Raw genomic sequence first — 26,401 nt, 5'->3', positions numbered from 1 at the left:
TGATAAATAATTTAAGAATAGATACATATTGGAGAAAAAGTAGATGTCCATGTGCTTCGATCAACTACGCTCGTTCAACCTCGAATTATATTTCAACGAAACCCGACCAAGCGGTCAACTGCACCTGATTCAGTAACCTTGAAAACGGCAATATCAGAGGATCATTTTGGAGGGTGTCTGGAACTCTTAATGCGTGCAACAAGGGATCTAGAAGAGCAGTTCAAGACCGCCTGTCAAATCAAACAATTGAATTTCCATCCCAGTGATGACCCTGATCCAACTTTTGTTTGGACCGCAAACCGGTCCAGCATGTGCCCTGACTTTTTTGGGTGGGACGGACTGTACCCTCCAAGATATTTTAATAGTTCAAGTGGGGCCCCACTCACCGTATCGGCTGTAAGAAATGCTGTACTGTTTCACACTTACCTCGTGGTTTCAGGCAGAAATTGAGCGTATGTTATAAAGCTGATACTGCAGAGCTAAGACATAATAGGACTGACTCACAAGACCCACTTTCACTATTATCATGGAGGGTCGCAGGGTACAATAGCTTGGCCACGTCTGACCGCCTGGCGGATGCTGGCTGGCAGAACATGACAGCACGAAGCAGCCTACTGGTGGCAGGTAGACAATCGCTGGGACTCGCAACAGAGCTGATAAGCTCCTCTTTTGTGTATATTTTTCCCTCTGCGGGGGCGATAATCCGAACAAATTGCTTTATTCAGAGCCTGTTCTGTGAATCAAGGCTGTCTTTAATCGGAGGTTCCGTTCTCAAACATCTTTCTCAGCCCTCTAATTCAACTCGCGATGCGGTGACCATCCCACGCATTGCTCCCCAATTGTCCACCATGGACGCTTATCCGCAAGACTACGTCGCCCACAATCTTCCCCTGGTCCTGCTTTCAGGACTTCAGCCAGACAATGAATATGACTCAAAAGCCCCGGCGCGATATCCTCTCCTGGAAGAGAAGGGTACCAAGATCGTCTCAGACTTTCCTCCACTGAGCGGGGCTATTGCGGAGGAATTGCGGAGAGCGCTGCTCGCGGAAGACGGCTCTCATAGACCCTGGAAAGCAGACAGCCCAGCTGGAGCTGGCGCGACATCCTCAATGCGCCTGAGGTTCCGTATCAAAAATTGCGATCGGGTAGGCCTCTCTTACTTTCCACGCATTTCAAGAAAATTGCATTACGCCCTCGGCGCTAATATCGCACGCGAATTCCTGCTAATCCCTGCTATTGTTCTTCTGCCCGCCAACAGACATATCAATTGCCCCCTCGAAAAGCCAACCCCCCCTGAACAGTCCGCCAACCAGTCCTATCGTTGATTCGAGCGATTCCTCATCTACAATACCATACATCCTCCACTCCCCAATCTCTCCGCTGTCTCCAGGCTCTCCCACCTTCCCTGACGGGCTGCTCACGCCACTATGGGTTACAAAACACCAAGATCTGGTCCCAGCGGCGGCATTGAACTTCTTTCCCTTCTCGCTGGACCCGAATATGAACTCCCTGCGTGATAATCAGTTGAAAATCGAGATCAATAGCTTGAAGAACGAATGGACAGTGTCAGGCTTCAAGACTCGTTTCCTCGTGGTGCTAGTCTCAGAAGAAGGTGTTGGGGGTTACGAAGGAGAGATTGATGACCGTATAGCTGGCATTCGCAGGGCCACGAATCTGGACCAGAAATCCATCTTTGTCATTCCTCCCGACGCAACATCAACCGAGCTTCGAGATTTTGTCCAGTCACTATTCTCACTCCTGCAACCATCGGTTGTGGAATACTATCGGGATCTGTCCAAGCACGCGCGCCGAAAACGCAACCGCAGCACGATTCCTCCTCCCACAGCTCCTCCGACAACCGGTACCTCCCAGACATTGTCGTTACAAGGGTGGAATGTGCGATACGAGTTCAAGCTCGGAATCTTTGCCGAGTTTCGACAAGAAATGGACGCAGCTTGTCGCAATTATGAGAGCGCATACGAAACCTTGTTTGGACAAGAGGTTTTCGAGACCATTGCGGGATGGGACCCCCGCTTCAATGATGCACGTCTTTTAGGAGATACACTCGCTATTCGGATCATGCGTTGTTTGTTCTGGACAGGTCAAACGACCGCTGCAGTCCGGTTCTGGGTAGACCACAGAATTCGAACAAATGATATCGTCAACCGTCGGGGCAAAGGAAGTAAGAACTACGGGTGGGAGGCGTGGGAGGCACGGTGGTCGTTAGTGATGGCCGAGCTCATACGCCGCTGTGAGATCTACTTGTCAATCCCTGAAGGACCAGGAGAGACGACACTCTCTCCCTTAATATTTCTTCCCCCAGAAAAGTCAATTTCCGTGGGCGAACGAGTCAATCCGTGGGAGCACCTACATCATCAAGGATACTGGCTCTATCGATCGGCCAAGCATAGCATGGCGCGCAAGTCTCTTGCTCTGCAAATACCGACCGAAGATCGTTTGTCTCCCGGACAATTGCCCGCTTCTCAGCTTGCAAACAAGTCCTACTTGTATGATACCTATCTGGTGCCTGAGACGTATCTTGAATATCCACAATCTGGCCAAGGCGGGACCAATCACTCCGAGATTATTCTCCTCGCCTTGAAAGCCGCTGTGGAAGAGTTCTCGAAGCGCAACCAGCAGAGACAAGTCGAAAGATTGAGCCTCGAGATTGCCCAAGAGTACATGCGTAATGCTTCATGGAAAGAAGCGTTTGAAGTACTGAGCCCACTTTGGTCAACTCTTAGCTGGCGACGATCAGGCTGGTGGTCATTAATGGAAAGTTTTGGGTGGGCACTGCGGGAAAGTGCTGCGCGAGCGCATGAGACCGAGACCGTCTTGCGAATCGACTGGGAACTGGCCAACAGGGGTAGGGGATACGACTTGATATTTGCTTTGAGCATTCAGTTCTAACATTTGTGCTTCCCAGTGTTTACGCCGAGGTCGGGTTGGCAGTACGATATCCACGGAAGTCTCGAGAACCTTCCGGCAGAGAAACCAAAACCATCGGTCGTGCTTCGTGCGGAAGACGTTGTCACAAGTCGTAAGACTCTCTCTCTCTCTCTCTCTCTCTCCTTCTCTCTGAATAACGCAGACATCGAGGGGACAATGCTAACACCGACCGCTATTGCTAGTCACGGCCTCTGTCGTGTTTGAAAATGCAGAGGGGAATGTAGGCGAGCCGCTACAGGCCCAGCTCATCATCTCGTCTTGCGCGCAGCTTACATCGGCGCCTATACGATTATCAGAGGTAAAACTTGTCTTTGAAGGCTGTCTCCGACCCTTGAAGCTGCAGTCTGGCTCTGCGAACAAGTCCGATACCAAATCGCCTTGCCTTGTATTTTCATCATCACTTCAAGAAGTAACTCCCACTGCCGATATTCATTCTCCTACACATGGACTGTCTGCACTGGTCGGTGAGGCAGACCTGACGATAGGGCCCTCACAAACCAAGGTGTACAATTTGACTTGCATTCCTCGCGAAGCAGGAGAGGCTCAGATTGCTTCAATCACTATGCTCATTGAGGAGGATAGATTCGATCTAGCCTACGTTGTCACTCATCAGCCGATCCAAACAGCATACTGGTGGCAAGAGACCAACAAAGGCCCGTCTCGACGACGAGTCGGCAAAGGTCGTGACACTACGAAATGCAGAATCATGCCGAAGCCACCTAAGATCCGCATCTCGCTCCCAAACATCAAAGAAATATATTACACCAATGAGCGCGTCCTGATGAAGATCGACCTTCATAATGAAGAGGACGAGGGCGCGGATGTGTCTGCCGAAATCAGACTATTCGGGAGTCCCGAATCATCTGCTCAACTCCAATGGCTTGATGGAAGCTCAGATCCAATGGAGTCAGGGACCAGCTCTCCGACTGAGGCCCCGTCACACCTTCTTACGGAAAGAATCGGTGTCATGGAACGTGGCTCTCACAAGGAGCTTATTGTGGTGCTTGCCGATACCCAAGACACTGCGAAGTATGCCTTGGAGATCTCTGCAGTCTACCACCTTGTGTCTGATGCTCAAACTCCTATCATGAAGACCATCAGCGTGGATCTCTCCTTTATTCGGCCATTTGAGGCCAATTACGAATTCAAGCCCTGTGTCCATCCCGTTCCTTGGCCTGACTTTTTCTCGGTCAGTGATGAACTGATCGGTGATGACCACGCGACCGCACCTGGCGGACAGGTGCAAAGATGGTGTCTCAATTCCAAGTTGGTTTCCTTCGCACAAGAGGCCTTGGTCATTGAGCAGATGTCTTTGAAGCTCCTGACCGTCACCGGCGGTGCCGTATCAACGATTGAGCCGGAAGTCCTCGTCAGCCCGGAATCCCACCAGATCAATCCGGAAGAGTTGCGAGAGTCGAACTTTGCCGTCGACATTCAAAAGACTTCGCTGGGCGATCGTCGACCCGTGGCGCTCAACGTGGCGCTAGACATTACCTGGCACCGCAAGGCCGACGAAGTTGAAAATGATCCCGACTCGAATCACACCACTACGACTATCCTCGAGGTTCCACGCTTTGTTGCAGCGATGGGCGAGCCGCGAGTCCTTGCCTCGTCTTCGACATCTGCCTCTCTGCCGGGCCTGCTTCACCTAGACTACACGCTCGAAAACCCATCCACGCATTTCCTGACATTCAACTTGATCATGGAAGCCAATGAGCAATTTGTGTTTAGTGGTCCCAAAACAACAGTGATACAACTCGTGCCATTATCGCGGCACACGGTGCGGTACAACCTCCTCCCTGCGAAACGCGGTCTATGGATTCAGCCGCAGCTGGTCGTTGTTGATACTTACTTCAACAAAACGCTACGGGTGCTTCCAACGGGTGAAATGCGCGCTGATAAAAAGGGCATTCTGGTTTGGGTGGATGCTGAGGATTAGATTGGTAGGTCTTAGCGAGTCGCGACAACCGGTCGTTTAGAACGGCCCTGTAATTGCATAGTTGATATTAACGGCCAACGTTGCGCACGAGGGCAAACCATGTATGACATAATTCTAAGGATGCAGTCGATCCCCGGTGAATGTGATTGTCAGATGAGCTTCCAGGCCCAATCAACCTATTGCAGCATACCATTGTACTCTATTCGAGATCCATCAACATTCGTATCTCTCCGACTGGAAGCTTGCACTGTATGATGTAATTATTTTGTCCCGCTTCTCCTCAAAGCCGATAAATCACGTGGAGTGTCTTATCAGCCCGTATCCGAACGCGGCTAGCGGCGATCGGCCAACGCAGCGCTCTCCGCGAGCTTTTGTCACGTCGTTAGTTGTTCTGCTTAGCATCGTTGGCAATTTTTGCTCAGACTCTCTTTAAAAGTACTTGCGATTCCTCATATAGGTGTAACTACCACCGGACTTGGCTTTTTCAGCCTGACCAACGACTTCTACATCACCCCAAACCGAGCGATACCGTCGCAGAATCAGAGGTCATGGCGACCCAAGCAGCGCTGATTGCCGACACGATCGTGGGTATGAAGCGTGCTCTTCGCAGAGAACGCGATGGTAAGTGTTTCCAATTTGTTGTGGAACTGGATCTGATGTCTCTTTTGTGTGAGCTAACATTGAATCAAATCTTTCTCTCTAGACTCTGGACCAGACGATGCGATTACGCAGCCAACCAATCGAGGCAACAAGATGCGGGCAAACGCAAAGTATGTTCGCGAAGGAGCGCTAGGATATGTTAATGCTGAAGATCTCTATAAGGAGGTGAGTTGATGCGCCAGCAGGCATGGCATGGCGGGGGCGGCGAACTGTCTCTCTTTCTCTGTCATGCTTGGGGTTTTGGGTCAGAGCAAAATCAGACTGACGGGTATGGCCATTTGTGTTGGGCAGAAAATTGAGCATGCTGGCTATACGCGCCATATTTTGCGCCGGAATCCCATTCGCTATGATTCCGAGGGAGAGGAGCTTGATGAGGAGGACGAAGATTCCGAGGCCGACGCTGCGGCCGCAGAGGATAATCCATTTTCGGGAATTGCGTTAGAAAGTAGGTGTCCCCACGATTGAAATGCCGTTACTCATGTGGGAGGCATCGACTAACTTTCGGCAAATTTTTGTCGCTTGCAGCGCTGCTATGCCCATTGAAACACCCGTCCGAACTACCGGTTCACCCCTCACTATCCCATGCATATACGTCACGCGCGCTTGAACAAATGACAGATGCTGTGGAAGAGAAATTGAGGCAAGAGAAGGCGCTCTTGTGGCGAGCAAGAAATCTACATCGAAGATTCCTCGGAGATGGGACGTGGATGCCCTGTGGCGTAGTGGAGACGGCCGACGATCGTCATATCTTCGAAGCGCAGCTGAGAGATGATCATCGCATTGTGCCCGTCAACGAATACAGTCAGGATAGCCTTGCGTCTCGAGAGGCTAGTCCAGCAGCGAACGGGCAGCCCTCACAACAGGCGGACGCGGGCAACTTTCAAGGCGAGACAGGTGACGTGGAGATGGGAGAAGACTCGGCGACGACCGGCGGGCCAGCAGCGAATACCAGTAACTCCCAAGAGCCCGTCACACAATTTAAATCAGAAGAAATCGACGAGGGGGTGAAAGACCTACCACAGCACCCAACCGAGGAAACAGGACCCCACGAGAATGCATCGTTTGACCGAAACGGCGTCGCCGCGACCCAGCAACCGGCAATGCCAAGCAACGGCGCCACAACCAACGGAGACTCGCACACACACGCAGAGCACGACGGGGACACGAACGAAGAAGATGCAGAAATGCACGATGGATCTTCACCAGAGCCCCCACGACGAATGACCACTCGAGCACAAGCAAACGCAAACAACCCTTCCGATGACGCGCACTCATCGGCGCTATCACATGATCTAGACCATCTTCAGAACGCGCCTCACCCTCTCTTCATGATCCCAGAGACCGTCCGCCCCGACGCAAATTTCGGCCTTCCTGCCAACGAGGCGGAAGAAACGCGGCGCTTACTATGGTCATACATCCAAAAGCAGGAAGAAACGGTGCGCGGCTTCGAGCACATGCTGGAATGCCTCCTTCGAGCCGCACACATGAAAGCCAACGTCATGGAATGGTGCAAGGCAGAAGGCCACGTTGGCGAGATGAGCGACGGGGAGGACTGGTACGATCGTGAAAAATGGGGACTTGCCGAGGGCGAGGATCTCAAAAAGGGCACGGACGAGGATGAAGTCGAGACAGTTGACGAGAGTCGGACAACGGCAAAGAGAGGCCGCGGACGACGGCAATAGACAGAGAGCTTGAAAGGCCAGAAGGTCTGGGAGTTTTTTTCTTATCGCAGATACAGATCGCTGAAGATACAGATGCCGCATCCAGAATCCTTTGGCTTCTGTTTGCCGATCTCATGGAAGAAACTGCAGTGTCAATCTTTTTCTTTTCTCCGGGCAATCGTTTGAGAATATTTTCTTCATAGCGTGGAGTTGGGCGTGTTTACTTGCTACATAGGTGGAATGGAACGTCCTTCTAGGCAGTGCCGCTCCATTAAATTTTTTGTTTCCCCCCTCTACGAATTGATCGTGACCTAGGCGAAGGGCGTTTTTTTTTTCGGTTGATCAAGGTGGGAGGTTCTCCCATTCAGCAGATCCACCGAGAACAAGTCAAGAGAACGGTTCCGTCGTCTGTCCTCTCCAGTCATTTCCGATGTCCTACGTACAGCCGAGAATACCTTTCTCCAGCCCAAATCCTACTAGTCATCCCACTCGAAATATGATCTTCACCAAACATCCCAACCAAAGCCCTATCATCGGAACACCTCGGAGCTCGTCATATTCTTAACAACCCCGGATTCGGAGCTTCTCCATACCGGACGGGACTACCGCCCAGTTACCACGAGATTCCCTGATCGGGCAATCCCCAGGCCCGACCCGACGGATCGAAAGCGAGCGCCAAGACCCAGAAAGCGCCTTGTTCCGCGCTGAAAGCCGTGCTTGTGGATCCTATCGTTTGGCGCTTGCGCTGATTTACGTCGACAAGACCCGTGCCCGTGGTCTCTTTTACCGCCTCCTTCTTCCTTGACGACTCCAGCATGGGGACGGGCCAGGAATGTGCCCGCGACGAAGTTTCTGTTCTGTTTCGATTGTCACACTGGACGTTGGACTCGATGATGTCGCCGTGTCCTGGTTGAGTCGTCCCGTAGAGCAAAAGAAATTGAAAATCGCAGTTTGACTTCTTAACGCGGTCTTTCCTCGTACCGATTCACAGATCACTGTATGACTATGCAAAAGTGGCTCAGATTTTCATCGATCGCTATACCTAGGACTTCCGATGAAGACCATCAGCGCCTGATCTGCCGTAGTCCCGCGAAATGGATCGTACCTTTGATTAGGTTAGCGTGGGAGATTGGTGCTTCTTGCAGACCAAGTGGTCCGAGTCCTCTGATGACAGATAAGGGGGTTGAAAGACGGGAGTTGCTCGATTAGTCTCGCTGGAGAGTCCGCTGGGATTACGAACAGTGTATAGCTGTCAGTGTGTAGCTGAAGGGTGAGATAGCCCCAGAGACGCAGGGATGTGGTAGGAAGGAGAAAGACATATCACGAACCAAGCATCTTCCAAGAAAGACGAGCAAAGCCTGGTGCAGCTACACCCACAGACAGGGAAAATCCATGAATCCACAATCACCTCGTCTATTGAAAATTCCACCGAGCCAATTCCACGAGGAATTGCTTGACGAAACCGACCGTGTCAAGCTTGGTCTCGCCTAGGTCTTTTTTTCCGAGCCCGAGGCACCAAGTTTGACTCCGTCGAGCTACAGGTGCGCGAGTCTGGACGTGGGAGCTCGCATTGCATGCGCGAGTCAGTTTTGGTTCGTCTGGGGCATGACTTTCGGTGGTATCGGCTCCTCTACATCGATACTAGGTGTACTTACTAGGTGTACTGGAGAAGTCGTGGGGACTTGTGTCGATGGAACACGGTTAGTTTTGGGTCGCACTGTCGCCTATCTTGCTGGAGTCGATATTTCTCAGGGTGTGATAGCACTCGATCAGTTGTGTTGCATCTCTGTCGTTGTCTGGTGATGGAGTTGTTAGTCGAGTCCAAGCTTGAGGGCTGTGGGGTCGCTCGATGCGACCCACCCTCAGTATTTAAGTCCTACTAGTGTGTTCATCCTGGGTTGATGTGTTCATGTTGAGGGTTCCTGAGTGGGCATCTATTCTGGCCGATCGTCCGGTCTCGATGGTCGGAAAAGTACAATGCACTTGACTCGAGATGGATTAGTGGATGTGGTGGACGGAATGTGGGGACGGAGGCGTTTGTATCTCTTCTCTTGACGCACTGCGTGTGCGTAGTATAGAGTATAGATGGATGCTCATACGAAAGAGTACACAGTACACAGTACACACTATGATCAGTCCCCAGAGGTTATCTACTAGTAGGTCATGACTAGTCGAGCATCAAGCACGGGAATGGCGCTCCCAAGGCATTGCTCTGCCGATGTTCGTAATGAGGGCAGCCTTGTGGGTAGACTGCCCATGATCGCTCTGCAAATGGGCTGATTCGGAGTCCCGGGACGGTCGCGTGTGCATTTCATGACATCAGGTGATGGTCTGCTCAGGATGTACCCTTCCGTACGTTGTACCACCCCCCGACATCAGTTGCAAACAGGCCACCTCCCATGTCCATGTACATGAGACGGGCAGTCATGTGAGATGCGAGAGTCGACCTTGCGGTCCAGTTGCCTCACCATTCTGGCGTCGCATCTCCTCGAGAAGGCTCGTTGCCCCAGGCCCAGGGCCCTGGACTAGTCTCCGGGAATGACTCTACCACCCTCAAGTTCCGGGGACGCCATGGACCGAGTGGAGTGAACGTGGTGGAGCGTGGGAATTAGAGTCGGTGGAGCACTGGGCCAGCAACCGGAATGCGGGGTGCAGCTCCAGACTGTCCAGCGACTGTCGCCAGTGGCTCCCGTTGGCTACACTACTTAGCGCAAGTTGGGATCGCCCCGCTTGGCTCGCCTCGTTCTGATGTCAACTTGGCTCGTGTGATCCGAAACTGCCGAACGTTGAGAAGAGAGTGCCAGTGGTGACGATGGGATTGGAATGTACCGAGAGGGGAGGGGAGATGCGTATCACGGGGGGAAGGGAGGGGGGAAAGTAGACAGACTCATTCTGGAGAGATGGAGGGATTCCAGATGGATTCCATCTGGAGCTTCTGGGGAACCCCCAAAGTCATAGAGTCTGGAGACTCAAGGGAGAGATCAGGAGTAGTCAAATCACCGAGCTCAATAGCTCGTCAAAGTTCATCCCCGTACCTCCATCGCAGTCAGCTCAAGCCGGCTCCCGCAGGGACATGGCGGAGTACAACAACTACTCCACGTTGCGCGCGTCTCATCATCAAGAATGGTGTCGTCCAAGACCTCCCACGTCTCGTTCCGTTGTATCTGTACTGCGGCTTCCCGCATGTCGGGTACGACCAGAGAGGTACTGGGAGGGACTTGACTCCGCTCGATTTGGGTTTCTGCGAGACGCGGAATGACATCCATGACTTTTGACAAATCTCCTCCCTGACTCGTCTGTTCCCCTCTTTTGGGACGCAGATGGAACCATGTCTGGGGGAGGAAACAAGACCTGCAAGATCATCTCTTCTGCGCAACGCTCGGTTTCATGTTGGCCGAAGTCCAACGTGAGTCGTCATGATTGGTGTGGTGGTCGTGTGTTCATGGTAATGAGAGGCAGTTCCCCTCACACGATGGATCAACCCATTCGCCCATGGCATGCTTCTGGGATCGCCTGGTCACCTGCTCTGCTTCCCTCTCTCCCTTCTTTATCTACTGTGCTTCTTCTCTTTCTCTTCCTCTTCCTCCTCCTCTTTCTTCCTTTCCTGCTTTCCATCAATCACTTGCTGATCGATATCTCTCGCCGAGTATCTCAACTCCTTCCCTCCCCCCAACCTTCACCATTACTTACTCCAAGCTTCTCAATCCACTTCCACCATGACTGTCCCTCTCACCAAGGTTGACTCGGCCATCGCCGGTCTCTCCATACATGATGAAAAACCCCCTGCCACCACCGAGAAAGAAGTCAAGGGCTCCAAGAAGGAGAAGGGGCATCGACGTGCCTCGTCTGCTGCCGAAGCCGGTGTCTGGCGAATTGAGGATCTAGGTATGGGATATCATCGACAGCATCAACCTCAAGAGTCCCCGTTGCGGACCAGGCAAGCGAAAGGAGTATCCACTGACCAGATACATTCATTTCATAGAGGAGAAGAAGATTGAAATCACTCTGCCAATCGAGACACAAAAGACGGGATGGTAAGCATAAGACCCTGGACTCTGATAAGAGTCATCCCCATCATCGACATCCTCACTTGTATTACCTACTTCCTCTCTTGTGCATCAAGCAATATCTTGTCCATAGCTCACAGCGGGACAGGAAACTCAACACTTCACCATCAACAATCGAAGACAAGGACATTCTCAAACTGCATCTCGTCAACCCTCCCGTCAAGAGGATCGACCTGCACTTCCCCCTCGGTCTAGAGGTCACCGCCAGGAATTCCAAAGGTGTCACAATCAAGGACGCTCTGGACGCCATCCACAAGCAATTCAAGAAGAAGGTAGCTTCCCTTACTCTCCATCAAGATTGGTGTCTTCATTTCGTGATCATCGTGATCATCGTTGTCATGTGGTTTTTCCAAACCATCACTCACACTTTTTCCCTCTCAGGCGGACGATGAACTCGACAAGCCCTACCTCGCTGGCTTCGAGTGGGACAAGGATGAGTGCTGGACACGCCTCATTGTCCACCAGACCCACGTCAGCACAATCCCCAAAGAGCCCAGCAGCAAGAAGTCCAAGAAGAAGAACAAGGACGAGGCATAGATCTCACGCTTAGCGGGCATTGCTCGTTTGTCGGGGACACGACGGACCCACTATCACTCAGGGCCACATGATTACGATTGACGATCTGGCCCTTTTTCTTCTTCTCTATCTTTTTATTGACTGCCCTTGTATTGATTTTACGTCCACGACATTCTCTCCGTCCTCGTCCCAGACAACAACTTCAGGATGCGTTTTGGATCTCTGACGGTCCAGCAAGCGATGAAAGATTTCAATTCGCTGGCCCATCATCTCTCCGGAAACCCCGCACTCCTCCACGACGTTCCCTCTTTTATTCACACTCTATCATTGACTATCACGTCTCTCCCCTCCCTGGTCTCAAGGCCCCAATCCTCTTCCTCTTCCAACGCCCCCCAGCGGGCTGATCTATTCTTTTCCCAAATTCAACTTCGTACACCCTAACCCGATGATTCCGAGCACAGCGTGCCCGCCATTCATCATTTCTATCTTTTTACCAATGACCTTTTCCCCCTCCCTATCTCTTACCATCTCACGGTAGAACATGGACTCTGGCCCGGAACTTGAGAAATCGCAAGAAGAGAGACTTCCATATTCCAACGATAACTAATTTATCCCCAAAGCACAAACCACACTTCCCCTAACTTTCCCCTTCATTAAATTCCCGTAGACTCAAGTCCTCGCAGTCCCATCCATCATCCGTACGAAATCCCGCCTCCTATGCTTCCAAAGGAAAACCCTCAGCCCATATCCTCCGTAAATCATATACTCAACGCCCATCCAGACAATTTTTTTTCCCACCCAAAAACGGACCTCGCGCATCATCGTCCACACATAGACTCGGAGGTGGAGGCAAAGGTCCCGCAGTTCCATTCCGCAAAGCACCTCCAACCTTATCACCAACCTCCACAGCCTCGGCCCTCACGTACTACCTTGCCTGCACGCTTGCACCTATCTACACAAGCAACCAGCAAGACACCACGGAGACAACATGTCCGCGTGGAAGGCGCCCCAATATACTCCGGAGATCAACAATTCGACCATCTGTGGGACGGACGGATAGGATCTTATGTATAGCAGGGAGAACGGAGACGGGACCTTCAAGTCGTACTGTGCTGGGAAATTTCATACGGAGAACGGGTCCGGTCCGGTGCGGTCGTGGGATATGAATGTCCGAGAGTCCAGGAGATGGAATTACGAAACGGTAGAGGGAGGGTGGGCGACTACAGCGTTGGGAAGAGTGGGTGGTTAACTGGATGTTCGCTTTGATAGAGGATCTGATTTTCCCCTTTGGATAGAGGTGTATATGTACATTGCTACGTGCCTTGCTGGAAAATTCAACGAGGTCCACCTCTGGCTTGACCACATTCATCTCTCATGTTCCTGTCTGTGTCCATCTCCGATCTCCCACATACAATCCACAACCAGGACACGGTGCACATTTCGAGTCGCGCTCATCGCGACGATCTCCCCCCGCCAAATAAAACCAACACAATCTCATCCAACACCGTGAATGCCAAATGCGTATTCAATGGCTTGTTATTCAGCGTGGCAAACGTCCGTCTCGCGGCAGCCTGTGCGTTGGCCCTCCCCACCACATTGCCCGCGAGATCCGGGATTAGCGTAGCAAGTACAATGGTTGCCTCGGCGCGACTCTTCAGTCGCTCCTGCGGCGATCGGGTCACGAATTGCCGCATGACTCCGTTCGGGAAGAGATTGTCCCGTGCAGAATTGATATATCGCAGCAGAGAGTCATCTTGGAATAAGGAGCGCGCGCTGTCGCGGACTTTGCGCTCGATGGTCCCGCCGAGGAGCTGGTGGAGGACAACGACGACAGCTCGGCCGCGCAGCCAGTTATTGCCGCGGTTGAGTTCGAAGACTTCGAGGAAGAGGTCGCAGATCGGTTTGATGAAGGGTTCGAGTTCGCGGTCTTCAAAGGCGTTGAGCTCGGCTTCGGCCTCGGCCGAGGTTACTGCGTCTTCGCTGGCGAGGGCCGGATCGTGGGTCGTGCTGGTATTGGTGGTGGTGCCCGTGCTCGTGCCTGTAAGAGCGTGGGTCGCGCTGGCCTGGGCGGTAGCGGCCGAGATGAGATTCTGGCCTGCGGTGGATAATTGATCCAGGACTCCAAAGTTGCCCAAAAAGTCATCCATGCCGTCGGCGACGGAATTGTAGATACGAGTGACGAGGTCCTTGGTCTCGCCTTCGCCACTGCGGGAAGTGGTTTGTTCGCGCGGGAGAATTGCCTGCTGGGAGAGAAAGGCTCGTAGATCGCGGCTGCGGCACACTTCGGGTAGAAGGAGCAGTTTCTGCATATATGATTCCAGAGCGATGCGTCGCTTCTGGAGAAATTCTTTCTGGAGCTTCATCACTACTCGGCGGCGAGGGAACTCGAGATGGCGCACGGACGGGTAGCTCATGCGTAGTTTTTGATGCAATTCGTGGAATTCGCTGTATCGACGAGCAACCGCCCATGAAGCGGCGGGCATCTGTTCGCCCGCATTTCGCTTCACTTCTATGACATCTGCGACGTAGGTCAGCATTGCCGAATTATATACAGCCCGCAGGAGCCACACTTACACATGGCGAATTCTCGTCCGTCATCCTCGTCCTTGCCAACAACTATTGATTTGATACTGACTGTCGAGCGACCATACAGACTGTTATCGCTTTCCTGAACAATGTACTGCTGGCGTTGCATCTCCTTTCGATGAATCTCGCGTTGAATGCTCGCCTTGGACTTGCGCAGAATACGCAACTCCGCCGTGTTGTTGGTCAATTCGGCTTTGCGGGTCAGCGCTTCAACAACCGAGTCTTGTGCAGTGAGCTTGTCAATATCGGCGGTCAGAACTTCAATGGCCTCGGTGAGACCGAGATCGCCAGGCGCGGCTTTGTGAATCTCGTCCGCCGGGTCCTTCTCATCGTCGTCCGGAGGCTCCTCATATTCATCCTCGATGAATTTTTCTTGGTCCGGGAAGAGGTCATCTTCAAAGACTCCAAGACGGGATCGATGATCCACCAGCCCGAGTGAGGCCAGACTTTTTCTGGCCTTATCCGCAGCGCTACCCTTATCTCCACGTAGGCCCTCGGATAAAGGCTGCCCATCCATCTCAAGACGCTCGGAGCTGAAGAGAGATGAGCCTGAGCAACCGTCGCTACTTCTCATCTCGCTATTTCGTAAGTCATCAATTTTGCCATTCTTTGGCTCATTCGTAATAATGTCATTCAAGGCTGCCCCCATGGTCTCCAGGACCTTCTTCTGGGTAGCTTCATTATCATTACCATTCTGAGATTGTGCGCCCAGACTGGCGGTCGACATGGCAAGCTGGTCGGTGTCGTAATCGTCATCAAACAACGGCGCAGATCTTTCAGAATCGATGGACCGTCTGGGTATGTCATCATCGTCAAACAATTTGCCCATACCACGCACGTCGCTCGAGGAGACCGCAGCTCGTCGAAGGTCCCTCGGCGGCTTGCTCCCTGGCTGCGAGCTCGTCCGGACAAGGAGCTGGGGGAGAGGTCGTCTTTCGGGTGCTTCGAATGTCACCGCAGACGGTGACTGCGGAGCTGCTGGGGGCTGAGAACTGGAGCTCTCGTCCGAAGCCAGATACTTCCAGTACAGATCCGACTTTTTAAATTTGGGGTAGTAAATGCTCTCGAGTTCCTCCAATACCGCAGACTGTGTAGTTAATACCACCATCCGCGCCTTGCGGTATTGTTCTGGAGTCGCTCGCTTTCCAGCACTCAAGAAGTTCTTGACCGTCCGCCGAGATTCCTCGGAGACTTTGAGCTCGGTCTTGTTGAGATAGGTTGCACTTAGCAGCGCCAGATCGTTGCGGTCGGCAGCCGTCCAGGTCGAGGAGTCTGAAGTGGTGTCATCACCAAAGTCATCTTCGAGAGGGTTGCGGAATCCGTCCACTACGATCCAATACTGTACAAGAGACATCAGACCTTGACGATCCATGAACTCCATAAAGTACGAGAGACCCGAAGCGCTGTGCATGACATCCACCAGGGACGTTTCCGAAGGCGCAGGAGCGCTACTACGGCGGGTATGAACGGCGACCGGAGGCAACGAGGCTGTCTCGCCATGCGTGGACAACTTGGCCACCTTCTGATCGAGAACGCGTTTCCCAGTCTCTAGCCGTCGAAGGTAAACCTGGTCTTGTCCTTCCACCATACTCTCCCGTTTCAATTGACTCGCGACCAGGGCACGGAAACGGCGTGCATCAGAGAGATTGTTGCAGCGTCGAATCGCCCGCACAAATCGTTCAAAGGCACGCTCGCTGTCGTTGGGCGAGAGTTTGGGAAAGGATTGAGCATGTTTGGATCGAGGCGCAGGAGAGGCATGTTCATCCAAGGCAGCGCGCAGTCTCCGTACAGTCTTCCGGTCTTGTAACGCTGTCCGTCCAAAGGCCTCTGTCAATTGATTCCACGTGTCCGGGTCAGAAATGGCATTGACGATCGGCAACAAAATGGCGCAAGCGATGATTTCCCTGATCAGGACAGTCACGATCCGGCTGTTGAGAACCGATTTGGGAAAGAGTTGCGGAAGCAGTCCAACGGCGACCTTGCGCAGATATTCCTGCTGGACAGCTTTGGGATCTGAGGCCAACAGACCAACTGCAGGGTGCACCCGGCCCTCGCGAAACTTTTTCGCAATTGCCAGATCGAGCTCCTCTGATTCAGTGACATTGCGATTCAGATTCTTCCCACGCACCGAGCGCTCCGCAATGTCAAACTCCCGTAAGTGTGAAGTCAAAATCGGGAAGATCCTCGACACTATCAACGAAATAAAGTCCTCTGCCTGCATCCTGTCCTTCAGATTGCCCAGCGCCACGCGCGTGACTCGATCAATGTCATTGGCAAACGCAGGATTTGGCGTGATGTTGTGATACCATGATGTCACAAACTGTCGGTTCACAAGCGCCAAAAGCTCGTCAATGGCTTCTGATACAACAAAAGACTGCGGGTATAGAGGCTTGGGTCGATATCGGGCGAGTTTCCGAGCATTCAGTCCCTCTTTTCGCCAGGCGGTCGGTTTGAGGAAGGCGATAGGAATCTTGTCTGGGCTCTGGCGGGCTGGATATCTGCTTCGCGACGTCAAAAGTAGCAGACCAAGAATTCCACTTGTCGCCAGTAAGGCCCCCAACACCAGCGCATATCCGAGATATCGGAGGATTGGCAACCAGCGCACAACTAGACCCCAGGCAATAAAGCTGCCAATGCCTGCTATCGCTAATTCTCGACGTTGAAGGACCATTCTCCCCAGGAAATGTTTAGAGCTCCAGGTCGCATGTCGATCACCCAACGAAGCTTGAGAATGAGTTGCGCCTTGACAAGCAGAGAGCTTGATCCAGAAACGAGATGCCGAAAGGTGAGATTATTCGAAAGACCAGCTTCAGGATATTGTCGGTCTTTAATCACCACTTCAACGGAGAGAGGATCCCCGTCGCCGATGGAGAAGGGGAATGAAGCTGTTGGCCAACCAGCAACGCGACTTGGGTGAACCGAACGGGCCTGCGACAACCCGCATACAGATCCCGTGACTATGCGGAGATCCACCACAGGTCGGGTCTTCGTGTCGGCCGGAACGTCATCGTGTTTACTTAAGCTGCTTTCCAGCAGCCAACGTACCTTTAGTGACCCTCCCCCCATCGAATCCCCTTCTTCTTCCTTTCTGAACAACCTGTCTTTCTCGCACACACGATATTTGCGCCATGGCCAGCCTTGCAAATTTTGTCGATTTCTCGCCCAGGTCATTGACCTGTATGTGTTCAACTTCAATGTCACCTTGAACGGAAGCATTTCTACAATTTGCATGTGATAATGACTAACTGGGCTATAGTGGCCGCTGCGTCTATCGCTTTTAATCCAATTTTCTGGAAGTATGTTGACCAGCCTGGAGAGTGAATTTTTTTTTTTCGGAGCAATAGATGAATAGGTGGCCCAGGAACTAACCTTCTCTCTCAAATAGTATCGTTGCTCGTGCTGGTCAGTGATACCCGGCTCTGAAAGTCGCGAAGAGGAACCCAATGGCAGCCATCTGTTAGCTAACCGAGCTTTGTCTTTCAGAGTACAACAACCATGTTCTGACACGGCTGTTTGGCGGCCCTTATCGAGGATGCTACGCTTTGGCTGTCACCATCTTTTCTCTCGGTATCCTGCGAGACCACCTGTATCAGGTTGCCCTCGATGAGCAACCGTTCTACGCGCCTGTGCACCAGCCTCTCATTGGCGGTGTCCTGTTCGTTGTCGGATCAGTCCTGGTGTTGTCGAGTATGTGGGCTTTGGGCGTGACTGGAACCTACCTCGGCGATTACTTTGGCATTCTTATGGACGCTCCCGTTACTGGGTTCCCATTCAACGTGACTGGCTCCCCCATGTACTGGGGAAGCACCTTGAACTTCCTTGGTGTCGCTCTGTACAAGGGCAAAGTTGCCGGGCTTCTTCTTACAGCCCAGGTGTTTGTGCTGTACTGGTTCGCCCTCAAGTGGGAGGAGTATGTTTCCAACCGCCCTTGGAGTCAGCGTGTGTTGTCATCTTTGGCTGACCTTCTCTTGCAGCCCTTTCACTGCCGAAATCTACGCCAAGCGCGAGCGCGAGCGTGCCAAGAAGGCCGGCGGCAAGAAGCTGTAGGACTATGGTCAAAAGCCTGGGGTTAGAATGGCACGGTCAAATCGTCTGCTCGCCTGTTCTTGCATGCCTCTGCTCGTCCAGTAAGGAATGGCGAGCACCCTCGCAGCAATTACCCCGGACCTTGCGTCCTGCTTCCTCACAAGCTTTCGACCTCGCCAACGCCCAGACAATGTAATTGAGTGAACCACCCGGCCATAATTCCCAAGTGGACATCAGCTCCCGAAGATGATGTCCCCAGCCAGATCGAGGAGTAGAGAGCCGACCGACTCCGTCATTCATTCTTCAAACCCGCGTCGCCATTAATAGGTTGACTATAGCACTGCCGTTAACCTGATTCTTCTCCCAATGCGACCACCAACACTTATTCTCCAACCACCCAATGCGACCGAGCTATGAATGCTGTTGATGAGCAATCTCAGACATTGCTTATTGCTCAACGTGAGACTTGTAAATATGAGGCTATGTTTATCATTGATAATGTCAAATTTAGTTTTATTGGAGCTATCTTCCGGTAATCAAAGCCTTAGTGTAGCTATCTGCTGGTGACTCAAGCCTTAGTATAGCGACGAGCGATCCTCCGTCCCACACTGATCCAATTGTCACGAATGTATCGCCTACCTCGCAATGTCCTTTGTCTTGTGAGCTATCTAATTAGGAATCCTTCGACTTTCTCGCTACGTTACAATCCCCGCTTAACCCTCGAAACTTCTTTGAATAGAGACTGGCCAGTGGCCACACTGCTACAGCGCCACAACAAGCTTAGTATCATTCGATTTCCCACGAATCCAGAGTATACTCACTACCCACAAATGACTTCCCACCAGACAACAAGAGTCACATCATCCTTCACCACCCCAGTCTCGCACAATCCAGCCCTATTCGGCAAAAGAAAGCAGTCGGCTAAATCTTGCCACACCTTTGCCGTTCTTCAGGCCCCGACCCGATCTGATTGGCACCTCTCACCAACGGGACATAGCCGTCCCACCGCAAATACGAGGATGTAAGACTCAGATGTGGGGAGGGGGTCGTAGTGATCGGCGTCATTGTGCAACGGGACCCTGAGGAATCGGACCTTTGGAACTTTATTTGACGGCGCGGCGCACGTGGGGGGTGGAACAGGAACGCTGATGCAATCGAGTGGAATGGTCGGAGAGCACATGGTGGTAGTGAGGTGTGGAGAGGGGATCGGGTCGGACGTAGGAGGATGGAGCTGGAGGTTATTCTACGGTGGGGAGACTGAGATGGGACATGCAGTATGCAGTATGCAGTATGTTCTCGACAGTGGCAATGTCGTTGTGCAGTTTGTACATATGATGTTCTGAGTCTGACTGGATTTTCCCGATTAGGTTGAGAATTGCGAGAAGTGAGCCTTGGCGGACGTGTTTTGGACTATCGAAGTGCCTGGATCGACTGTTCTGGTGAGTGAGGTTTACGCTTTCATTCGCGAACTTATCTGCTTTGAGAAGAAGTTAGATCGTTTGGTGTATATACTATATAGAGGTGTCCTGAAAGAGGCGTCTGTCAATTGCGTGGTCTTCTTTGCCGTTGGCGATACATGGTGAGAAAATGCTTCATATGCTCATACTTTCCACAGAATGAAAGGTAGTTTATTTGATATCAGCGGTGGCGTTTCCTGATCTCGCTGCCACTAATCATTTATCAGTTCCTGTTGTCGCGCTTTGGCTTCAAATCCCTGTCTCCTAAAATACGACATCGGTCTAAGCTTCTAACAATCATCGAGCATTGGGGCCAAAGCCAAATGGTCCACTTGGTCTTTTTTCCACCTACTCAGACATCACTATTACAAACCGGGTGATATCCCACGACGACTGCACAATGTAGCGCTATACGAGATAGTCAACCTAGCAGAATGAAGCCTCTTTCAGTTAGTTCGATATGCATCCCTCCTTGTAGATCTCGTATACGACCTTTGTACTTTCATTCAATCTACTCGAGAACCACCATGGCTTCCAATGCATTCCCGTCAAGGGCAAGTATATAAAAGCCAAGAGAAATCGCCTCGAACAAGCATCATCAGATCCGCTGGGTTTCATACTCAAAACACCAAAGTCGACTTCCATATATTCCTTCCAATCTATTGACTCTTCACATCGCATTCACAATGTACTTGTCAATCCTCACTCTGTCCGCCACTTTGGCCCTCCCCCTGGTCAGCGCCTACCCCGTCAAAACCGACGGTCTTCACTGCCGTTCCGGCCCCGGCACCAGCTACAGCATCATCAGGAGCTACAACACAGGCACCGACCTCACCATCACCTGCCAAACCCCCGGAACAGTCATCAACGGCGACGAGCTCTGGGACAAGACCTCGGACGGCTGCTACGTGAGCGACTACTACGTCAAGACCGGCACCAGCGGCTATGTGACGGCGCATTGCGGTAGCGGGAGCAGTGGTAACCTGCCCGGTCTCAGCGCGACGCAGTCCAAGCATGCGCGCGATATCATCGCCGAGGCGAAAAGCGAGGGACTCGGGTTGCAGGGTTGTTCAGCGGGTATCGCGACTGCGCTTGTCGAGGTAAGTCCTGACTTGAGGACGGATGTGATTTGAAGAAGCGGATGGCTTCGGGATTGGGATTGGCAACACGCCGGACTAAATCCATGGCCCTTCCATTTAGTCGAGCATCCTCATCTACGCCAACAATGCGGTCCCCGCATCTCTGAACTACCCCCACGACGCGGTGGGCTCGGACAGTGACAGCGTCGGCATCTTCCAGCAGCGCGCCAGGTACTATCCTAATATTGCGGCTGATATGGACGCGGCCCGGTCTGCGGCCCAGTTCTTCGCGAAGATGAAGAGTATCAGCGGGTGGCAGACGATGGCGGTGGGCACGCTCTGCCAGAAGGTGCAGGTTTCGGCGTATCCGGATCGCTATGCTGCGCGTGTGACTGAGGCGCAGAATATTTGCAAGGCTGGTGGGATTTGAGAGGTGGAAGTTGAGTCTGAACATTGGAGTGATGAGTGGTGAGCTTTGATTGGGGGGTTTGGACGTTCTAGGAAGTTAGATGATAAGCGAGATGATCAGTAGCTGAATATGGAATATATATGTGACATTGGCATGCTGATGTTCTTGTTTCAACATTACAAGGGACAGAATGGTGAAATTCCTGTTTGACAACCGGGTTATATCAAGGATAGATCGGTGTACCTTACCACATGACCTGATGTCTCGGCCAGTGGCTTCAATTGAACCTCTCTGATTCGGGTTCATTTTTCATTCTCACGGGGGTTGTCTCCCATTTCTGGTAGGTAGACCTCTGCTGGAAACCTTTCGATCTCATTCATCCGCATTCAGCATCACGAATGATCAATATTTGGCGCTTGGAACAATTTCGAGACGTAAATCTTCTCCAAGGCCCGACCATATCACGGTTCCTTGACAAGGGAAAAAAAAGTTCAGCCGTACCAGAACATTCTGCCAAGTCTCGGTCTCGTATTCTCTGTGTACTCTGCCGTGGTCTGTAGCAAGGATAGAAACTGGAGAGTCGCGGTCAACAGGGGCATGGTGATTGTCAAGGCGTCGTGTAAGCTTTGATCTTGTTGCATAGTAAGTCACTACAGTAGGTAGTACCTAGTAGGTACTACCTAGTGAGTAGTGAGTAGTGAGTAGTGAGTAGTGAGTAGTGAGTAGTGAGTAGTGAGTAGTGAGTAGTGAGTAGTGAGTAGTGAGTAGTGAGTAGTGATTACAATGAGTACCTAGTGAGTATGATGAGCATATGCGACTTTGCATACTGTATGAGGATTATGGACTGTCAACTTATCAAGTACCGAGGGTCCGAGGCTAGTGTGTCTCGCGACGCAGATTACAGTCAGTGGGACTGAGCTCTCGATATATGATGTAGACTGTAAATTATAGACTGTAAATTTTAGACTGTAAATTATGGGTGTAGACACCACTGAAGTACAAATTCAAGGCTGCCACGCACCGTCGCCCAGATGAGCGTCGAGAGTCGTCGAGCATAGAGGTCACGTGTATGTGTGGACCTCGATGGCAGTAGCCCGCGAAGAGCGTCCGGAGCTGACTTGGACCGGCAGATTGATAGTAGTACCATAGTATGTACTATGTAGTGCAGTTGCGACCAGCTACCAGCTACCAGCTACCAGCTACGAACTCAATTGACGCATAACTACAGTCCAGACATGAGTAAGAAAAAACAAGGTATGCTTGTATCACAGGACATCTATCCAACTATACCAGCCTGATCATGGTCATGGTGGCACGATGCTTGGCCGAAAAGGAGGCCGAGGGAGTCTGGCGGCCAGTCAGTGGCTGTGTTCCTCCTCCCCCTGGGCTTCTATATTGTAGTTTGCAAAATTTGGAGGGAGAATGTTGACTTGGTCCCACGATCTCTGTGTGTTTACCTCGGCCTGCGCCTCGATCTAGGGTCAGAAAAGTCGGTAACTTTGGGCCTTGGGGTCGGGACTCGGCGTGTAAGTGTGGCGAAAAGGAAAAGTGCCCCGACCAGCTGGAAATACGTCCTGGGAGTGGACACTGGACACTACTGAACACCGTGGACAGTCCCGAGTCCGACTCCCGACGAGGCGAAAACGGACTAGGCTGCAGCCATTCAGTGGGTGAAACGATGTCCGAAAGAGGAGAAGAAAGGGTGGATCTCGGGTGAAGCTGTCGGGGGACCCAATCGTCCGATGACTACTGGACCCGGACGGTACACTCTGTAGTTTCTGGACCAAGTGACCATGTCCACTTGTCCAGACCATGTTTCCCCTCGGGACTGGACAGTCTCAGCTGTGGGTGGATCTGGCGTTTGCCGACTTGGCTCGCCTTGCCAAGTGGCGATCCTTGAGCTTGACCTCCCTTGGCGGTCAGTGACACCTGTGTTCCTGTTGATACTCATGGGAATACTACGATGTACGTGCGAGGAATCTGGGGGAGGATGTAGCAGAGGTGCAGGAGACTCTGGATGCTCCATTCAAGAGGTCCGACTATCATCCTGGTCTGATTGGGTCTCATCTCTCGCCTGGAAGCTCCATCTCTGCCAGGGTCCTCTGTCGGGGGTTTCTCCTCTCGAGGTGAACCCCGCTTCTACCGGATGATGATGATGATGATGGTATTATGATTATTCTCTCCCCTGACGCGTGGATGTGGTCTTTCGATCGGGAAGAGGGCCATGCCGGTGGACCAATGCTCGGCGTCCGGTACAGTTTACTTGGGTCAGGTCAACTGCAGTCCCATTGTATCACCACCCATGGAGGTATTGTTTCGGGAGTTTCCAATTTTGGTTCAGCGCTTCCGCCGGCGGTTAACCCGATTTCATCTCGGGGATCTCACATCGATGATCATCACAGGGCACCGCAAGTGACCACACCAATAGCCCACTCCAGCTCGACGATCTCCACGTCGCAGCCCCTCCCATCGTTTCCAATCCAGGACGACGGATCTGCTGCGATCAGACGTACGATAGGCGCATTATTGACTCGGCTGGGTCGGTCTCAAGCCCGTGCTGGCGGCGGTCCAGAGTCCAGAGGGTATGGAAGTACCGTAACTACTAGCGAACGACGTGTTCGGGGGTGTCCCACATGGACTCTCATCGAGGGGGTCCTCGAGCTCCATTCCCAAACCAGAAGACCCAAGCCGAAGACGCGATGGGCAACATGGGATGATGGGACCCTCGGAGACTCGTCGAGAGAGAGAAAGAGGGGCTGAGTTGATCCTTTCCAGCCACGGTGCCACGTCGCCTCCAATTGACCCATGATGATTCGTGCATCACGGGAAATGCCCCGTGAATCGGATGCTGCGCATTGTGGCGTCGGGAATAGAAAAGGAAGAAAGCTGAGGAAGCTGAGGAAGCTGAGGAAGCTGAGGAAGCCCCAGGGAGACGGTTTGGTGTTGGGTTCCCACCGACTAGTATTTAGATACCCCTCATCCCCCGTTCACCAGCCGTCCCACATTCCTTCTTTCTCAACCACACTCTTCTCCATCAACACTTCCCCCTCCATTTTCCATCACTAAAACACACATCACCGTCACAATGGGTTGGTTCTCTGGTGAGTGCCGTATTCCTATAATGTCGCACAAGCTACATCCTCTTCCACGGACTGGAGCATCTCACTGACGCTCCCTCTCTCTCTCTCTCTCTCTCTCCGATTCCATAGACGACTCTCCTCACGCCGATGCCTATCAGCAGTACCAGAGCGAAGGCATTCAGCCCCAACACGAGGCCTCCTTTGCCCACGAGCTGCTCGCCGGCGCTGCTTCCTTTGAGGCCGCCAAGGCCTACGAGGACCACGTTGCCCGCAACGGTATGAGATAACCTTTCTTGCATCACCCTCATTGAATTCCTTCCCCTGGTCCTATCACCTTCGAATCTTCTCCACAGTCCTACACGCAAGCATCACATGTTGCACACCGTGCCACGTATCCCCCCCTGTACTCATTGCGCGACAATGAACATATCCACTAACCTCGCTCCGGGTTTGGAAAGGCCCCCCTCCCAACCACGCCATGGCCAAGGAGCTCATGGCCGGTTTCGCCGCCGCTTTCATCGACCGCGAGGTCGAGACCCGGGGTATGGACTTTGTTGACAAGGAGCGGGCCAAGCGCCAGGCTCGGGAGCACATTGAGCGGGAAGACGAGAGCCGCTTCAACTACTAAGTGCTGGACATCTCGTGAATGAAGCGATTTCTGATGTATTCTTGCCGTGATGAAATTTGAATGCATAAATCTGACAACATATTGCCATTCACGTGGATGTTGGTGGTAGACTGGTAGCGCGGAGACGTGGCATAGAATTTATACAAGAGGGTACGAGTACCGTAGGTATACGGGGATCGTCCAGGTATCACAGCACATATCCCCGATCTCAACAGCACCTCCCTCAACAGGCTGCACTATGAATTAAATTATGTTGTCCATTCTACTGCACGCGAGAGACCAATTCGCCCAGCATCCCACCACCATATCAGTATCAATCTCGGCAAAACCAACGTCTGCCAATAGCACCAGTACCTGGGCCCCCAACCCAGAAGAATGCAAGTCTGCTGCGTCCTCGACCCAAGCCCAAATCACCCAAGGACCTTACGTACAGAAACGTACCTCCAAGTGAAAGAGCGTCGCTGAAGTGACCTACCCGCTTTCGCGACAAACCCCTCAAACTTACTTACCTCCTAGCCTCAAGCGCTCACTTTCCTAACCCCCGATGACATGGAGACGTGGAGCTGGAGATGGAAGATACATCATCCACAAAGACGGAAGACGTGGCTATCATTCTACGACTCAGGCTTCTCTTCGAAGAAAAGAACCAAAAGATTGATCGAGAGGGTAATGCTTCAATCAGGTCATCAACGGGTCTTATCAACCTCACTCCATCAGCTTCTCCACGCCACACTCGCATCCAACGAGCTGGAGGCGAGACGGCGCCTGGTCAAACAGTCTTCGGGACTAAGGCCCGTCGCTAGTGCCCGATCTTCACTCTCTACTCCAGCGGTCATCTTTCCTGTAGGACCTACTTAGTAGGTAGGGTAGTAGGTAGTAGGTAGTAGGTAGTAGGGAGTAGGTACTAACGTTAACTAGCTAGACGAAACGGACCGTCTAGCTAATTTATGTACTATCATCCTATGTACCATGTTGTATATACTGTACGAACCCGCCCTGAGCCATTCTCGTGCAAAGGCCTGCTTGAGCCTCATAGACTTGCGGGGGCCACTCTTTAGCCTCGAAAGGCATTCCGCATATTGCCATAGATCAAGCTGCTGAGCCGGCTGCGTCAGGTAGATCCCGTCATCCCATCTCTACCCTTATCACCTGCATCAGTAAGCAAGGATTTGATCTCAGAGACCAAGTCTTCACTCTTTTATCCGCGTTGCACCACCCTCAAACCCCTCCCCCGCTCCCACTGCAAATCATGGCAGAGACCATCATGACGCCTAACGCCATAACCCCAACCCCAAATCCGTCCCAAAACCCGCCTCGTCCTGTCCAGAAAAAACTCGACAGCTT

At 52.3% G+C, this 26,401-nt stretch overlaps 8 protein-coding genes across 8 annotated transcripts; 6 read left to right on the top strand and 2 right to left on the bottom strand.

Annotated features, from left to right (window-relative positions):
- Positions 1 to 848: 848 nt before the first annotated feature.
- N7539_004509 (uncharacterized protein) lies at positions 849 to 4,888 on the top strand (the record flags this gene model as incomplete). The annotated part of the gene is made up of 4 exons (XM_056934111.1): positions 849 to 1,125; positions 1,259 to 2,866; positions 2,927 to 3,040; positions 3,132 to 4,888. The coding sequence occupies 4 exons, from the start codon at positions 849 to 851 to the stop codon at positions 4,886 to 4,888; spliced, it is 3,756 nt and encodes a 1,251-aa protein (XP_056791652.1).
- A 548-nt stretch (positions 4,889 to 5,436) lies between these two features.
- Positions 5,437 to 7,230, top strand: N7539_004508 (RXT2 domain-containing protein; the record flags this gene model as incomplete). The annotated part of the gene is made up of 4 exons (XM_056934110.1): positions 5,437 to 5,509; positions 5,592 to 5,713; positions 5,798 to 5,993; positions 6,074 to 7,230. 4 exons carry the CDS (start codon positions 5,437 to 5,439, stop codon positions 7,228 to 7,230), a joined length of 1,548 nt encoding a protein of 515 aa, XP_056791651.1.
- Positions 7,231 to 7,822: 592 nt separating this feature from the next.
- N7539_004507 (uncharacterized protein) lies at positions 7,823 to 8,026 on the bottom strand (the record flags this gene model as incomplete). Its single annotated transcript, XM_056934109.1, has 1 exon — positions 7,823 to 8,026. One exon carries the CDS (start codon positions 8,024 to 8,026, stop codon positions 7,823 to 7,825), a length of 204 nt encoding a protein of 67 aa, XP_056791650.1.
- A 2,899-nt stretch (positions 8,027 to 10,925) lies between these two features.
- On the top strand, positions 10,926 to 11,813 carry N7539_004506 (uncharacterized protein; the record flags this gene model as incomplete). Its single annotated transcript, XM_056934108.1, has 4 exons — positions 10,926 to 11,094; positions 11,192 to 11,243; positions 11,365 to 11,548; positions 11,658 to 11,813. 4 exons carry the CDS (start codon positions 10,926 to 10,928, stop codon positions 11,811 to 11,813), a joined length of 561 nt encoding a protein of 186 aa, XP_056791649.1.
- A 1,430-nt stretch (positions 11,814 to 13,243) lies between these two features.
- rgsC (putative intermediate filament protein (Mdm1)) lies at positions 13,244 to 17,049 on the bottom strand (the record flags this gene model as incomplete). Its single annotated transcript, XM_056934107.1, has 2 exons — positions 13,244 to 14,310; positions 14,367 to 17,049. 2 exons carry the CDS (start codon positions 17,047 to 17,049, stop codon positions 13,244 to 13,246), a joined length of 3,750 nt encoding a protein of 1,249 aa, XP_056791648.1.
- Positions 17,050 to 17,506: 457 nt separating this feature from the next.
- N7539_004504 (bifunctional phosphatidyl-N-methylethanolamine N-methyltransferase/phosphatidyl-N-dimethylethanolamine N-methyltransferase) lies at positions 17,507 to 18,425 on the top strand (the record flags this gene model as incomplete). Its single annotated transcript, XM_056934106.1, has 5 exons — positions 17,507 to 17,555; positions 17,635 to 17,674; positions 17,764 to 17,780; positions 17,862 to 18,288; positions 18,353 to 18,425. 5 exons carry the CDS (start codon positions 17,507 to 17,509, stop codon positions 18,423 to 18,425), a joined length of 606 nt encoding a protein of 201 aa, XP_056791647.1.
- A 2,122-nt stretch (positions 18,426 to 20,547) lies between these two features.
- Positions 20,548 to 21,370, top strand: N7539_004503 (uncharacterized protein; the record flags this gene model as incomplete). The annotated part of the gene is made up of 2 exons (XM_056934105.1): positions 20,548 to 20,961; positions 21,062 to 21,370. The coding sequence occupies 2 exons, from the start codon at positions 20,548 to 20,550 to the stop codon at positions 21,368 to 21,370; spliced, it is 723 nt and encodes a 240-aa protein (XP_056791646.1).
- A 3,064-nt stretch (positions 21,371 to 24,434) lies between these two features.
- On the top strand, positions 24,435 to 25,057 carry N7539_004502 (DUF3759 domain-containing protein; the record flags this gene model as incomplete). Its single annotated transcript, XM_056934104.1, has 3 exons — positions 24,435 to 24,450; positions 24,559 to 24,705; positions 24,888 to 25,057. 3 exons carry the CDS (start codon positions 24,435 to 24,437, stop codon positions 25,055 to 25,057), a joined length of 333 nt encoding a protein of 110 aa, XP_056791645.1.
- Positions 25,058 to 26,401: the final 1,344 nt, after the last annotated feature.

The sequence above is a fragment of the Penicillium diatomitis genome (genome assembly GCF_028827545.1).
Source record: "Penicillium diatomitis strain IBT 30728 chromosome Unknown utg000004l_segment0_segment0, whole genome shotgun sequence".
Classification (NCBI taxonomy): Eukaryota; Fungi; Ascomycota; class Eurotiomycetes; order Eurotiales; family Aspergillaceae; genus Penicillium; species Penicillium diatomitis.
Note: the sequence above shows the minus strand (reverse complement) of the source record. Positions and strands in the feature narration are given on the sequence as shown.